The sequence below is a fragment of the Silurus aristotelis genome (genome assembly GCF_946808225.1).
Source record: "Silurus aristotelis genome assembly, chromosome: 2".
NCBI lineage: Eukaryota > Metazoa > Chordata > Actinopteri > Siluriformes > Siluridae > Silurus > Silurus aristotelis.
In genome coordinates, this window is record NC_139575.1 from 22,226,010 (window position 1) to 22,242,984 (window position 16,975).

Sequence of the window (16,975 nt, forward strand, 5' to 3'; positions counted from 1 at the left end):
GATAGAGAAATTATACAAAAAATATACATTTTTAATTATACAAATAATATATATATTTTTTTGTTTACTTCTCATCTATTCATTAATGCTGTGTTTTGGGAGATATGAAGTACTTTTGTACCTATTTACCACACAATTCCTCAACTACACCATAAGCTTGCATATGAAATATTAATTTTTTATGAAAAAATCACTTAAATGATGATCTAAATTTTTGATTTATGCTGGATTTATAGATTTTTTTTTGACAAATGAAGAAAAAATATTGAGTTTTTTTTACATTTCCCATTCATTTCAATGTGGGGTCATATTGACCCCGAAGACCAGAAGTGTAAAAAATTTTTTTACATACCTTCAGAACAACCGAATCAAGCCCAGTTTTTTTGTGTGTGTATAGATAGATTATGTAGGAAAAGTCACAAAATATTATTCCACTCAGATGAAGGGAACCCTTTTTTTTTAATCAAGGAAAAGTCGATTGGGGGTCATATAGACCCCAAGGACCGATTAAAGGTTAATCTTAGCAAAACAAGTCTTTCACAATGCGAGACATTAAGACTTGTTTTGGATTCTAAGTTCCAAGTTGTGGGACTGTGCTCATTGCTCCAGATGTTGTACGTTCTCTCAGCTGCCGGATGTCGGAGGAACTTGCTGATTTTAGGATCCCTGCAGCAGCGCATGTGACGTCAGAGCAGGTCTGGCTGAGCAGCGCGAGCGCGACATCAGCTCTAAAGACCGCACGCAAAGCATTCAGCTCCGAGATCAGGCGAACAGGTAGGCATTTAGAAACCATCCTCTCATAAAAAACTATACATTTTTAAAACACTAGGCATTTTTAAATCCTTTAGTCCTGCATTTGGTCAATCTTGCATCAGCAGTTTAACCGGGCAAAGGGTCCTTACATAGGCAGCATGGCATTACTACATTGCTGCACCTGAATGCATGACAGCAGAGTTTTGCAGAAATGAGTTGCGCATTGCCAGCACTGATTTCCATCCTGCATCTAGTGAGTTGGGCTTCACGAGGTGGGAGCGGGATTTGGTGCATTGACCAAAACTGGGTTTATATAAGCATTGTCTTTGTTTCTACAAATATCGCGTATTATAATAGAGGTTTTATGATGTTTTTCATTCTTAAGGGACACTTCTGCACACGCAACTACAGAATAGAAAAAAGATTCCAAGATCATTCCACATCTCAACCACAATGCCCCATGGCACAATTTACAGTACATCGATTCATTTACTGGTTCATGCATTATCTTAGATGCCATTTTCACTGCATCCTCTTCAATCCTTATTGGATGTTTGAGATTGCTGAAGGTATTCAGTGGTACTATTTAGGCATTTCTTTATCATTCTTGTTCTCTTTTTTCTCTCTGTATATTTTGTATTTAAATCTTTATAAATGTTCTCCCGAGGCTGAAGCATTTAGAAATTTGCACAATGAGGGTCTATTGCGGGCGCTCACAGCTTCATGTCCTAGGAATCCCTGCGCGCGCCTCCACTAACACAACCCCTAAGTCGCGTATCAAGTTTGCCAGGAAGAAAAAACGAACACGTAATCGCTTTTCAATGAACGATACAAAATCCACGCAAACAGACCAGGTCACATTAAAACTATGGTAGTCGTTATACACGTTTGGAAGTAACTGTTAACTAACACAAGATATATGTTTTAATCCTTTTCAGTTAGCGCGGAGAAAAATAGACGGATAATTCATCGACCTGGCAACCCGCATACCCAAAGATGCAGGATTTGGCTCAAGCTTTACATGAGGGATCTCCCAACATCAAGTTTCACACCATGCTTTATCATGAAGCAAAGTCAATTGAAATAAAGTAATAATTAGAGGACATCATCATTTCTTTAAATGCATTGCACATTTTATCACCCATATATCACAAATTTTAAACAGACAGATAGATAGATAGATAGATAGATAGATAGATAGATAGATAGATAGATAGATAGATAGATAGATAGATAGATAGATAGATAGATAGATAGATAGATCACTTTGTTAATCCCAGAGGGAAATTCAAGCTGCAATCCAAAAACTTAAATGTGAACACATATTAAAACTCACAAAATACATTAAACATATAAAATACAAAATAAATTACATTAAGTACTAATTTATATATGCTAATATTATAAAAAAACTTATATTGTAAACACAAGTCTTTTGAATTAAAGTATAAAACAGTATAAAACAGTATAAAGTAAAATGCAAAGTGTATAGCTTTATAAAGATGTTTTTTTTTTCTTCCTCTGAGTGAAAAGAGGAAGTATTACTGCAGTAATAAATTGTATTTCTAACCCCAGGGAAAATGAATGATTGGTGTAGAGTAAGTTGCAAATGCTGCAGAACGAAAGCTATGGCGCTGCAGATATGCAGCACAGATGTGCAAAGTACTTAAGATATGGCACATTAGATATTGTGTTTGCCTACTGAACCTTCCATAGCTCTTCAGAGTTCAAAACTCCATTAAATATCGTGAATCAAATATCAGTTATGCATGGTCGTTCGATGCAAATTAGAGAATTTCACATTCTCACTCAACCGTCCAACTTAGACTATAAGCTCTAAGAGCTTTTTGGCTCCTCTAATTCATTCTGCTTTTCTTGTGGGTAATTTACATCTTTAACCTGAACCCATGAGAACCCATGAGAAAACTCAAAATATTGTAAAAAGCAGAGCCACATTAACCTGAAGTAGCTTGATATGATCTACTTTCCTCCTGGCTGTCAAGTGTCAGTCAGGAATTGGTGGAAGGGTTATCAAGCTCCTTAAAATAAATCTTTCCACACGACGCAATTATGGAAAGCAGAGGTTTTGACTAGCTCTGGTCAAACATTTTATGGTATGACTGGTACTCAATCCTGAATCCCAATTATATTCCTTTATGTGAATACAGTGTGAATTGGCACACTCTCTTATCATGCTTTTTCCCCCCCTGTGTTATCCATTGGGCTATCCCTAATCCTCTCTTTTCAGCTTCCAAGTGGAGCATCAGCCCAGCTGTACAATGCCCTTAGAAGAAGGAAAAGGCTGGAAAAAGAAGACAACTGACATCAAGGAAAATTATGACTTCAAAGAAGTTTTGGGAACGTAAGTGTTTTATAAAATAAACCATTTGCTTATGAATCCAAATAGATAGTTAATTTCCTTCCATTATTTTTTCAAATGATTTTATTTTGTTCTAAGCCTTTATCTTTCTGAAGTGCATGGTTTTGTTTGAGAGTCAGTATTGGAACTGCAATGTGACAGATTGGGATTAAGAACAAATGTTTTTTATGGTTCAGATAGTGAACCATACTCACAAGCATTGCATGCATGGCAGTGGTGCATAATGATGTCACATCATAGTTTTCTGGCTTTAAAAGGTTCTGTAATATTCCAGATGCTGTAGCAGTCTTTTATCATTCTATATTATGGGACATGTTGACATTTTGATTATTGTGATTAGTGAAGCTGAAGCTTGCTCTCAGCACTCAGATAAGGAGAGCCACGCTTACAATTCTCCTGAACACTGCACCGGCCCTCAGTCACTGTGGCTATATTTATACTGCAGAGTGTGTGGGTGAATACCCATTTTCTGTCGTTTCGCTCTGCATCCTCACAGCATGTTAGTGTCTGCATGAGGACATATGAGACAGAAAGGGGCCGCGTGTGCTCGTATGTGTGTGTCTGTGTTTGTGTGAGTGTGTTTGTTTGTATGTGTGTGCTTGTTGTTTTTCCTGCATACTAGTTTTTTTCTGGAACTCACCCAGTGTCTGATAGTGCAGACGTACAAGGGGATGCAAGATTGCAGAACTAAAAAGGGCATGCTGTTGTCTCCTGTCTGTGGCTTAGGGTAGAAGCATTTAAATTAAGCTTTATAATATGTCACCATACAGATGCATAGATATTAATTAAGTTGCCACTGTGGTTGGGTGCCACTACCAGGTGTTTTTATATAAACAATTATGTTAATTGGAAACAGGTCAGTAACATGATTGGTGAAAAAACAACAACAACAGTATCTTAGAGAGGCAGAATCTTTCAAAATTAAAAATGGGCAGAGTGCAGATTAAAGCTTAAAAACATCATACAAAAAAAAAAAAATATATCATTACATTGTAATAATATGCAGAGAAGAGATGTTGTTTGTACATACGCAAGTGACTATGTATATAAGGTGGTGCAGCTGAACTTTGGTATAGCTTAGGGGCAATGGTTTAATTCTAAACTTAGGTTTAGTTGTGGAGTATGGAGTTCTGCCCATGTCTAAGTGATTTTCTTGGTTTCTCTGATTTCATTCCACCGAAAGTGAAACGCCCCAAGGTGAGAATAAGTGTTTGATTGGGTATGCATAGCGACCTGCAATTAACTGCCATCCCAGGATGTATTTCATTTTGGTAAATTGATTTATTGATTTATTGTAGAAAATCTTTTTTTTTTTTTTTTGGAAAGACAATCCAAGGGTTTTCTTTTGTCTACACAAGACAAATGAGAGTATGGGAATAATAACTCATTATTGGTGTGGCAACACCTAATGGGAGAAGCCGAAAGAAGAAGAAGTTCAAAAGGGCACCATTGTCTACACATCTTTCAAATATTATTTTAGTACCAGTGAAACACCATATAAGGTGTTTAACTAGCAGTGCTTCTTCTATTAGGGACAATTAAGGAAACAAAATGCTTTGGGATCTCACAATGCTCTCAGATTTTGGAAAAAACATTCACATTGTTGTTTTGCTTTTGTGCCAGACCAATCAGCGGACTCAGTATGTTTATGGAACAATCATGATGGGGTCATAGAGGACTGTTTGCCCTGGTGGCAGTATAGGAGATTTCTTATAGGGCTGGAATGGTAGCTGTAGAGACCAAAGTTTTTTAGGGTCCTGGGTGATGATATATGGATGTCGTTTCCGGCATAATTTGCATAGCCTCACTGTGGAACTTAGCTCCCAAAACAGTCTGCCAAGTGTTTCTTAGAAAAAGAAAAAAAAAATTCACTGTATGTTCTTAAACATAGAACATAAAAAAGTTAAAATTATTAATTATTATTCATAATAACATTGTGATGTAATTGAGTTGATTCATTATTTAGGCTGAATTAACTTTAAATTTACACAATTCACCATGAGGTACACTGCATAAATAAATTATTTTGAAAACTCACTGCACATTTAGAATGCTTATAATTATAATTATTTCATTAATTCATTAATTCATTCAATCAGTCAGTCAGTCAGTCAGTCAGTCAGTCAGTCAGTCAGTCAGTCAGTCAGGGTCAGGGTCAGGGTCAGGGTCAGGGTCAGAGTCAGGGTCAGGGTCATTGTGGATCCAAAGCCTATACCAGAACCAGGGTGAGAGCTGGGAATACATTCTGAATAGGCTGCTGCTCAATCATTATTTCAGTAATTGCAATAAGCAACAATAAATAAATGAAATAAAGGTAAGGATAAAGCGCACAGATAAGTGTAGGAGTAACACTCCCATTGATTGATTGCTCCAGTCACCAACAGTATTAAACACTGATGAATGACCTTTCTGCAAATTCATCATGTGCTGAAAGGTCAGTCTGCACATATCCTGCTTGTTCTGTAGTTCTTTTATTGTAGAGATCCATTTGCTTTAGTGTGTAGACAGTTTGGTAGTTGTCATGGGGAGAACAGTACCCCGGTGATATTTTAAGGATAAATCTAGCATGCTCAGAACATTGTAGACTTTTTTCATACATCAAACCAAAACATACAGCTCTGTAAAAAAGTTTTCCTCCACAGTGATGTGTAAGACTTATTGTCAGTTATTATGGTACAACCAGTTGTTAAGTTTAGGGGGCAAATACTTTGTAACATAGGGCCAGGCAGATGGAAACAGATTATTTTTAGATAATATTTTTACCCTTCATCATCATTAAACTGCATTTTGTATTTACTTGAGGTTATAATTTGCTTGATGATCTGAAGCATTTATTTGTAACAATTTATGCAAATAAATAAAACAAAGAAACAAAAAAATAAGGAAGGGGGCAAATACTTTTTAACAGCACTGTATATGTGATAACGGTCCTTGTCCTCTACAGTGTATAATTCTGAATTTGTAACAGTCTGCAGCTATATTCAAGTCATCATTAGACCTCACCTCATTTTCTTTCCTTAATATTGCAGTCTTGTTCAGTTGCCTTTATTGGTATGTACCACAGCCCCTAATCTGTTTACCTCTGTCTCCTGTTTTCTTTTTCTTTCTATCTGTCTTTAATTACAGTATTTCTCCCAGCATCAGTAAACTCTAACTCTCTCTCTCTCTCTCTCTCTCTCTCTCTCTCTCTCTCTCTCTCTCTCTCTCTCTCACACACACACACACACACACACACACACACACACACACACACACACACACACACACACACACACACACACACACACACACATTTGATCTGCATTATCGATTTTAATAATCTGACATTTCAGGCTATTGGAGAATAAACAGGCCTTCAACAGTACTACATTCAAAACATGTCTGTTGATCCTCTAGGTTGTTTGTAGGATGTTTTTGCTGTGTAAGCTGATGTAAAGCTCTCTTTCAACACATAACCAATTACAAAGTGGCATGTAGTCAACAATGCAAGTTAATATACCGTACTGACTGAGATATTTCGCCAAGAGATTAAAGTCAGAAATGGTTTCAGGCCAAACCCCAAAAGTTTGTAAATAAGCTTTTTTTTGTTCCACATTAACTTCGGGTGAACATTAATTTTAATGTTGGCACTGAACTACAATTATTCTTTGTGAAGGTTTATTAAATGTGTTTTAATAAATCAGTCTAAGATCAATTTCAGTCAGAGTTTATGATCTGTTGTTTTATATAGAACATTAATAATAACAACAGTTTTTGCAGTTATTGTTTGTCACTCTTTTATTATGTATGATTATATATAATACATATAATGTGTGTGCTGTGGAAAATTATTCATTATTAATTATTTGCTACTGTACATTTACAGTGTTATTATGTGTCATTATGCGGTTTGCTTTCTTTACTTTTATGCTTACTCTGTGTTTGCTTGTGTATCTGTAGCCAAGGTCCTTATCTACAAATTGATACTGTAGAGACAGGCAGAACAGTTGTCACGGCTTATGCAAAAGTGATAAGTAAATGAACTTATCAACAGAATATCAGCCCACAGATATTACAGTACCCATATATACTGCAGGCTGTCATTGGCATCCTTTAATGCAGCCCCCACGGCCAGCTCTATTATCCAAAACCAGCACAGTCATAACAGCCGAACTGGTCTCACATGAGTTCTTTCCTTCACCCATCATCTTGGCAATTTTACAGGGGGGCATTCTCTGAGGTGGTGCTGGCTGAAGAGAAGAATACTCAGCGCCTGGTTGCTGTCAAGTGCATCCCCAAGAAAGCACTGGAGGGCAAAGAGAACAGTATCGAAAATGAGATTGTTGTGCTACACAGGTGATGTATAAAATGATGCAAAACACCCAGGTACGCAGTATGTTATAGGGCTATATTTTATTATGAGGCAAAACATATCTGATGATCTCTTTTCATGATAAAGTGGAGGTGCACAACGTTTCAGTCTGGGGAGGCAATCTGAGATGTTCCATATGCTGTCTTTGGAGGTGCAGTAGTTGGAAGGATGGTTTAAAAAGGACAAAACAACATGTAAAAAAGTTTCATTTCTGGGTTACAAGTTACAAATATATCCAAAATACAAATTAAAATGATAAAGAAACATTTAAAATACAAAACATATGTAAAAAATTAGATTGTGATAATGATTTGGTGTAATGTCACTTAATACAGGCTCATATTCATGCTGTTTCATTTAACACCAGTAAGGCCTGACTCTGGAGAGAGATAAGCTGTTTCTAAGAGCACATGTCAGGGGTAAACAGTGTGGTGTTGCCTTGTAGAACTGGAGGAAGCATGCACCAGAAATGTCAGGAGTATTGGAGTCAGGCCTATTTTTAGTGTCTCAGTTGCTGGGGAAACAGAACACACTGGGGTTGAGATGGTATGAAGGGTTCCCTCAGCACTTCAGGGAAGCGGCGGGAGAAAAACAGTGAAGGGGGTCAGGTAAAATAGACAGAAAGATAGACACTGTGTGTGTGTGTGTGTGTGTGTGTGTGTGTGTGTGTGTGTGTGTGTGTGTGTGTGTGTGTGTGAGAGAGAGAGAGAGAGAAAGAGAGAGAGAGAGAGAGAGAGAGAGAGAGAGAGAGAGAGAGAGAGAGAGAGAGAGAGAGTTAGAGTTTACTGATGCTGGGAGAAATACTGTAATTAAAGACAGATAGAAAGAAAAAGAAAATAGGAGACAGAGGTAAACAGATTAGGGGCTGTGGTACATACCAATAAAGGCAACTGAACAAGACTGCAATATTGAGGAAAGAAAATGAGGTGAGGTCTAATGATGACTTGAATAAAATAAGAACTTAAAGCACAAATCAGTATTGGCAGCAGTGAAATTAAGGTACCTACTACACCTCCTTCATTTTAAAAAGACAGCCATACCAAATGTAAAAAAAAACGTGTACAAGGCACATCATAATATGCAATTATTATTCTAATATTCAAGCCTACATTTATAGCCAATTAGCCTTAATGAAACCTGAGATTTCCTATATGCATGGTAAATGCTGTGCAAAATAAGAAAAGCAAAAATAGTTTATGATTTTTGATGAAGAAGAGCAAGGCACATATAAACATGCTAATGCTGGATGATCATGGCCTTGACAAGAAATCTCAGTACATTCATGTCAAAGGTATAGGAATAGAAATAAGTATTATTTAACAGTTAGTCTGAATTGTAATAATTTAAATAGCAATAATTATTTGCTAATAAAATATAATTAGAAAAAAATAAAAACATGTCTGTCTATTGCAGGATAAAACATAAGAACATTGTTTCACTGGAGGACACATTTGAGAGTCAGACACACCTGTACCTGGTCATGCAATTGTGAGTATTGAGTACTTGAGTAACTCTAGAGTGCTCTGCATATATTAGAAACTATAACCTTGATTGTGTATTTGTGTGTCTGTGTGTCTATAGGGTATCTGGTGGGGAGCTGTTTGACAGAATTGTTGAGAAAGGTTTCTACACAGAGAGAGATGCCAGTAAACTCATTCATCAGATTTTAGATGCAGTAAAATATCTGCATGATGTGGGCATTGTGCACAGGGATCTAAAGGTAGGGCTGCTAGGTTATTTCAACTAAAATGCTGACACCTGTCAGGAAACAGAATTCATAATAGGGCAAAAATGATAGGCTTCATACTGTATATAACTATAGTTATGTCCACTAATTAAAGAACTGCCAGGGTGATTTCTGTCTGGAACCAATGGAGTGTTCCTGTGTGCTTGTTTCCAATGTCAAGTACTAATAGCAAAATCATGATCACATGACAATGATAGCTATAAAACGGCGCCTTGTCCTCTGGCCATTCGCATCAACTGAAATGACCCAGATGATCTGTCAGCCTTCCAGTTAATTGTAGAACTATGGTTTCATATGGTACCATTTATGATTCTATTTAATAAAGATGAGAATCACTCAAAGGATTCACTCAAGGGAGTGGGTCATAAAACTCATGTAGAAGCTGGTGAAGGAAAGTGAAAGAATGATTTTAGTATATGTACATTTTAGTATTCCAGTATCTGTGTGCAACATGTCTTTAGACAGAGAGGTCCTTTTAGGGTACTCCCAAAGCACACAAGCACAAACTACTTAAAAGAGACTTCTCTGAACAATAACCTGGCCTGGGCACAGTCTTATCTGCAAGAACAGATAGGTCAATACCTCTAGCAGCAATGCTGGCTTAAGCCACAAAATGGCACCTTTGTATTTTGGCTCTTAACCATGTGTGCAATTTGCCAACTATCCTGGGTATAATGATGACTAACAAATAGCTATCTCAAGTGGAAGCTACACTTTATCATTGTCTTTTGTTAGATAAAATGGCAAGTTACACAAACGGCCTAGCATCTAGCTCCAATAGGAAATCACTTAATCTCTGGATTGAAGCTTGCAATTCCTTTGTGACTATCAGATGGAGAATGCCAGAACCTTGGCAATGATTTTTCAACAGGGCCTGAAGTGTGAAGCTTTTAATGCAGCCCTTCTGGCTTTTCTAGACTTTTTTAATTGAATCAGAAAAATCTTCTGTGAGCTTTACCTCCTTTTCCACCTTTGTCAATTTGATGGGGTTTTTTCACCAACATTGACCACCAGAGCATCTTAGGATTGCTGACATAACAGACACCAACAGCCTATTCATCATAGCTTCCTATATGATTTAGGACTTGGACATGTACCATATAGACACTATCTCTCTAACCTCAATCGATACATAGTATGGACAGTCCTTTAAGAGGTTACATTTATCTCTCGCTCAAACTTCTGCTAGACCATGCATGTGTTGTACTCATGTATTTTACTGCATTGTTTCAGACGTCGGAGAAAATTGTGACAGTTTTCATTGCAAAGATCTGGTCCATATATGACTGTTTATCATATGCCTGCTGTCTGAAAGGCATTCACATTGCTTTATCCATCTGACTAAAACAGAATATCTGTTTTATTGGATACTGGGGGCCGGGGACTCTGTAATCTGTCCCTGTAATCCTAATTTGGGCAGGGTACAATTATATTTTTGTACCTTGTTTTTTTAGATCACTCTTTATCTGGTCTCTAATAACATCTGTTTGACAATGCTGGCCGCAAGGAATTAGTATGATCCTAGCAATATGGCACTAAGTATAACCAAAATATCCAACCTAGTTCACCCCTTCAATGGCTTTTGTCTATGATACGTAAAAAAAAAAAAAAATAAAAAAAAAAAAGCTGATAGAAAAGAATTTTAGTTAAAAAAAAAAAAAACTGATAGCAAATGAAAACTAATTCAAAACTAATTCAAACCATACCTTCCTATGTCTTGGTGCAGCCAGAGAACCTTCTGTATTGTAGCATGGATGAAGACTCCAACATCATGATCAGTGACTTTGGACTCTCAAAAATCGAGGACTCTGGAACTGTGATGTCAACTGCCTGTGGAACGCCTGGATATGTGGGTATGATAAAGAGTTGCCTGTCTCTCTGAGCTTTATTCACACTTTTCCTGAAAACGCAATAATCAAAGAGATTTGAGTGAGGCTGTTAGTGATACAGAAGTGCTCTCTATGCCTGCAGCTCTTTGCTGCTTCTCTTCAGAAGTGAAAATTATTGTAGAGTGTATATTGATCGCAAGGTCTTCTGGGTACTCTACTCTTTCGCTTTTTCTTTTCTCCTTTATCAGCCCCTGAGGTTCTGGCTCAGAAACCCTACAGCAAAGCAGTGGATTGCTGGTCTATAGGGGTTATTTCGTACATTTTGTGAGTTGGTGTCTGCAAACACAAATCACGTGCTGAACATGAAGTTAAATTAAAATGTCTACGGTAGACTGTACATACAATGGCTTTTGAAAGTGTTCAGACCCCTTTACTTTTTACACATAATTTTTGATTTAATTTAAAATAGATTATATTAACTTATTTACATTAATATATTTTTTTATACTTAATATATTGTCAAAAACAGAAATATCTTATTTAACTACGTAATTATATCCTTGACTAAGGCGGTCTAAGTTGATTTTAGTTGCATCCTATTGGTTTTGATTATTTTGGGATAGAAATCTCATTCAAACTCCATCAAATTCAAATGATTTAACATGTTTCAGAGAGAAATACAACTATGTGTATAAGGTATTACAATTCAAAGTGCAGTTCAAACGACTCTACTTTGATTTGTGATCGAAACGTATTGCGACATAAATAGGGAAAACATATACATTTTTTTTAAAGCATTAGGTAGAAGCCACTCATGACTAAAATACATTGGGCAGACACTTAAAGAGCTCTGAGTGCATAAGGGTAAAACTCTCCTGTCTGAATTCCTTGCATCTGGACAAAAAAAACAAAAAAAAAAAGCACAGCTTATCACCTGCATCAATTTATAAATTGAAGCATGGTGGTGGTAGCGTGATGCTGTGAGGTGCTTTTAAATTGTAGGGACAGGGAAGCTGGTGAGAAGTGAGGCCATTCAGCATGACAAGGGCCAGAAATATAATGACAAGAAGCAGTAATTTACAAGAAAGTGTCTAAATGTGTAACTAAATGAGAGATTTCAGTTGTTGAATTTTAATAGATTTTGTAAAACAAACCTAAAAGCTTTATTTCAACTCATGGGCAAAAAGGTAAAATTCGTTTTTAAAAGACAAATAAAAACTGAAGTGGTTTGAATACACAAGTCATTTTAAGTCTTACTAATTGTATTGCAGTTAACTCAGTTAACTTGCTGTAACTATACATGCTGTATAAAGATGTGGATACATTCTAATAAAAAAGCACGTTAGGAAAAAGTTTCCTCTAAAGTCAAGAAACGATGAAGTACAAAAACATGTTTTTTTATCAAATGCATTTTGCAGGTTATGTGGATATCCACCATTTTATGATGAAAATGACGCCAAGCTGTTTGAGCAAATCTTGAAGGCTGAATATGAGTTTGATTCTCCATATTGGGATGATATATCAGACTCAGGTGATTCTCTGTTGTTGTTGTTGTTGTTGTTGTTGTTGTTTTTTTTACTTTTATGGCTTTCCTGTATTCAGACAATGTTGTTTACTAATGTACAAAGTTCAGTGTATGCTAATGTGCAATACGTCTGGACCTTGACACTAAATGTTTTTTTTATTTTTTTTTATTAATTTGTCCTCAGTACATGTTTTTTCTTGATCAGTCTTGCATTTAATAAATGGGTTTTACATTCCAATGTTGATCATTCTTCATCTTCCAGCTAAAGATTTTATATACCACCTAATGGAGAAAGATCCAGAGCTAAGATATACTTGCGAACAAGCATTACAGCACCCATGGTACGACTCTAACCCCCTTTCCATTTCACAGTGCTTCTGAAAGCTTTGTCTCTACTTGTTAAACAACACTTTGTACATATACTAATCCCCCTCACCAGCTTCTCCTCTGTGTTTCGGTCTGTGTTTTGAAGGATCTCGGGAGACACTGCTCTCGACAAGAACATTCATGAATCTGTCAGTGCTCAGATTAAAAAGAACTTTGCCAAGAGTAAATGGAAGGTAAGTATATATTTACAGGGTTTTAATTTACCACAATTGTGTATTAGATTTACAATTAATGATGCAATAACAGACTAACTAGGCTGCAACAAAGATCCTGAAGTAATCTACTGGAATCAGCAATTACAGTACCACAATATCAGTTTCACAAGCAATAGTACTGTAGAATAGATTATAATTCAAATATTGCTAGTTTACTTTTATTTAGATAGAGTATAATAACATTGGCCAGGTGTCATCTACTAAATATAGACTCAACAGACTTTGAAAAAAGAGCAGCAAAATATTGCAGAGATTATGAAATGCAGAGATTATAAAATAAATCTAAGCACTGTATGCCTGATCATTAAGAAAAAAAAAAAATACATCAGGAAAGTCTTTTAAAGGATCACTGTAGGTGATCATTTCTGATCCCTTTGATCTTATGCTGGTGTGTTTCCAGCAAGCCTTTAATGCAACAGCCGTCGTGAGGCACATGAGAAGGTTACAGCTTGGGACTAGCCTGGAGGGATCCAGTCAAATCACCACCACCAGCCCTTGCCACAGACATCTGCTCCTGCCTGCTAAAGAGCACCACCTGGAAGAAGATGAGGACAATGAAGAGGAGGAGAATGGTGAGATAGCTAATGATTCATTCACCAGGTTAAGCAGAGATGTGGGCAGCTGTACCTGATAGTACCACTTTAAACAATTTGATGTTAAAAGTACTTTTGGTCCATTAACATCTGAAAAAAACAATGATGTGGTTTAACTGTTTAGGAGTTTAACTGTTGAGTAGAATTTGAGGAGCAATTCTAAGTACAGCACATGATTGTTTTTCTGCTTAATCTCGTGGCCCATGGTGTTTAATCAAGAATAGCAGCTTTGAAAACTGGATGTCATGATGTAACATTTTATTAAAGTATAAATACTCAACAGAGAAAATGAGTATGTATTTTAATCTAAAAAGCCTGCTGTGTTTACATGGCATAGTTACCAGTATTTCAAGGTATTTTTACTTACTGAAAAGGCATTCCATTGCCTTTAGCTGCCAGTGTTAACTGAAACAATCAGTCACAATAGTGTGAATGAATTATTATTATTATTTTTTTTTATTAAAAAAGCCTATATTCTTTTTCGTCTCCCATCCAAACAGGTCACAGAAAATATGCAGCATTGCATCACCTGATAAAGGGATTCCATCATCTTGTTGAGAAACAGAATTTTTTTTTTTTCTAAATCAGAGTTTTATTTTGATTAGTAAAGTGATAAGTCATTAAGCACTATCAACCGAAAGCATCGAATTGAAGGCTTCTGACTCATTAGCCAGCAGTGGCTGCAGTCTTCTGCGGCCAATTTTATTTTGCTTAATAATTTGACCCTATTTCTTCTCTTTATTCAGTGTTATAGTTATCTGTGTTTTTCCCTTATTCACTAGCTCCAGTTTAAAAACGATCATGACCTTATTTGACTAATCCAGTGGTTATAAATTCCAAATTAATCACCAGAAACATTTCAGAATTTCTTCTATATTCTGAATTCACACTCATTTGCCTGGAATTTATTAACTTGCTGGAAGGGTAATAGTGCATGACTTGGCATAATAGAAACCTGTAAATAACTGCCAGTAGTCCTGATAGGTGATCCATCCATGGTTGGGCCAAGAAAAATAGAAATGACTAAAAATACTGTACTAAAAGACCTGTTCAGGGATTGTCTATGTGCAATTTGTTTCCTGCTTCAACTGAAATTCATTGTTATTAGTTTTAATAGTGCATAGGCTGTGGTTGCTAACAAACAAATCAGAGCTTTCAGCTAAGAAATGTCCACAAATCACAATACACAACACAACTGTGTTAGTACATAATAAAACAATAATAATTACACTCAAAACTGTAGTCGATTTAACATTAATTGAAATTAAAGCCAGTCCAGATTTCATTATTTTCCCCTTTGCTTTGCTTACGCATGTGGATTTTGTGCATTAAATCCCACATTTTGGATTTGAACACAATTTCCACACATCTGTGCATACACACATACAACTTATAAATACTGTACCAGATCTTTAGCTTAATCTGAAACTACAATTAAGCAAAATTGAATATGAATCGCTGTTGTCTTTGATGTTATACTGTTATTTCTGACTAGGCTCTCCGGATATTGATGAGCGGCGCAACAGTGCTGATCAGGACAGTGTCAGAAGCTGTGCATACTGCTGTAGACCAACCAGCAGGGTCTGAGACTGACCTACTAGCATGCAGAACCTACAGAAGGCCAGCAGATCCCATTACACACACGCCTATCACCACCAGAGCTGAATTCAAACTGTCCACCAGAGGGAGCTCGTGCAATGAGGAAGACAGCAACAGAGGCTTGGGGAGGACTGAACATTGCCGAACCAAGTGTTCCTTTAACTGAGGTTTATGTCCAGGTTTATGTTTTATATTTTGTATCCCAGCCAAAGAAAATCATAGTGTTTTACTAAGAATGGAAAGATTATTTTCCAACTGTATTCTCTGAAAGTAGTTGAGAATATCAGATATATCATTTCTAAAATAAACGTCTTTTTTGTTAGTCTTGGCACTGAAAAGAGAGATTATGAAATTCGGATGCCACAAAGTATCAGGCTTCACTTAAATCCCCTGCCTTAATCAATGGTGTAAAACCTTGCTGAATGGTTTGTGCACTGTTCGCATCTTTGACCCTGCATTTTGTGTCAGACTGGCTTTAACACCGGATGGTGATTCAAAGCTGTAAGCTAGAACTCCCTCATGTGTACATGGGACTAGGTTTCCATTAGACTGCTTTCACACTAGGCATTTTTCCCAATTCCCCATAGGCACTGCCACTGTTTTTGGATCACAGCAAAGTGCTTTCAACCAAGTCGAAAATTAACTTTTCAGACAAATGCATAGTGACGTCAAGCACTTTTCAGCCCCTGAACAATCAATGGGCAGCTGGAGGGAACTGTAAGCGAGAAGAAGAAAAAAACGACACGGAGAAAAAATTGTGAGGGAGTATTCCAAAATCATTCAGTTTCAGTAACCACTTTATCATTGGTGGATGCCAAGCCTATCCTGGCATAAAGCAGGAACAGACCCTGGATTGGATGCCGGTTCATTGAAGATAATCATGCACCCACATTCACACATAAAGGCACTTTAAAATCAGTTCACCTGCATGTATTTTTTGGAACCCAGAGAACCTGGGAAAATCCAAATTATGTGGACACCTGAGCATTATACTTATATCTGGGCCTTTCTTCAACTGTGACCACAAACTCTGAAGCAATGAATTGTCTTTTTTGGCGGTAGTACTTACATTTCCCTTTTGTTAGATTTAAGGGCTTAAATCTGTTGACAAAGCCACTGTGCAAAACAAATTAAGAACCATAGAGATGTTTTGTCATGGTTGGAGAACTCGTTTGGCCTGCAAAGAACCCTGACCTTGAGCCCACTATACTGGACTGGAATACTGACTGGAATTCTTAAATGATCCTCAGTGGCTAACCTTATTAATGCTTTATTGGTTGAATGTGCCTCCATGCACGAGTGGAGATTATCATAACAGCGAAAGAGAGACTAAAGTGGAACTAAAACTAGAATGGGATGTTCAACCTACACATATGGGCATGCTAATTGGGTATTCACATACTTTGGGGCATGTTGTACACTATATAGACTAAGTTTGTGGACACCTGACCATAAGATTCATATGTGTTTTCTAAACATCCCATTCCACATTTAGTCCCCATATATATATATATATATATATATATATATATATATATATATATATATATATATATATATATATATATATATATATATATATATATATATATATAT

General features: G+C 36.6%; 1 protein-coding gene across 3 annotated transcripts; it reads left to right on the top strand.

The window, feature by feature from the left end:
* Nucleotides 1-607: 607 nt before the first annotated feature.
* camk1a (calcium/calmodulin-dependent protein kinase Ia) lies at nt 608-16,118 on the top strand. 3 transcript variants are annotated; one of them, XM_083535318.1, is made up of 12 exons: nt 608-774; nt 3,002-3,115; nt 7,337-7,468; nt 8,898-8,972; nt 9,066-9,204; nt 10,958-11,084; nt 11,309-11,384; nt 12,479-12,591; nt 12,848-12,926; nt 13,058-13,145; nt 13,588-13,759; nt 15,276-16,118. In XM_083535318.1, the coding sequence occupies exons 2-12, from the start codon at nt 3,033-3,035 to the stop codon at nt 15,365-15,367; spliced, it is 1,176 nt and encodes a 391-aa protein (XP_083391444.1). In that variant the 5' UTR covers nt 608-774; nt 3,002-3,032; the 3' UTR covers nt 15,368-16,118. The 3 variants fall into 3 exon arrangements, with proteins under 3 accessions (XP_083391444.1, XP_083391446.1, XP_083391445.1); XM_083535320.1 differs by having other exon boundaries at nt 704-774; nt 7,337-8,168; nt 8,226-8,972; XM_083535319.1 differs by lacking the exon at nt 608-774 and adding an exon at nt 2,816-2,867.
* The last annotated feature ends 857 nt before the right edge of the window (nt 16,119-16,975 follow it).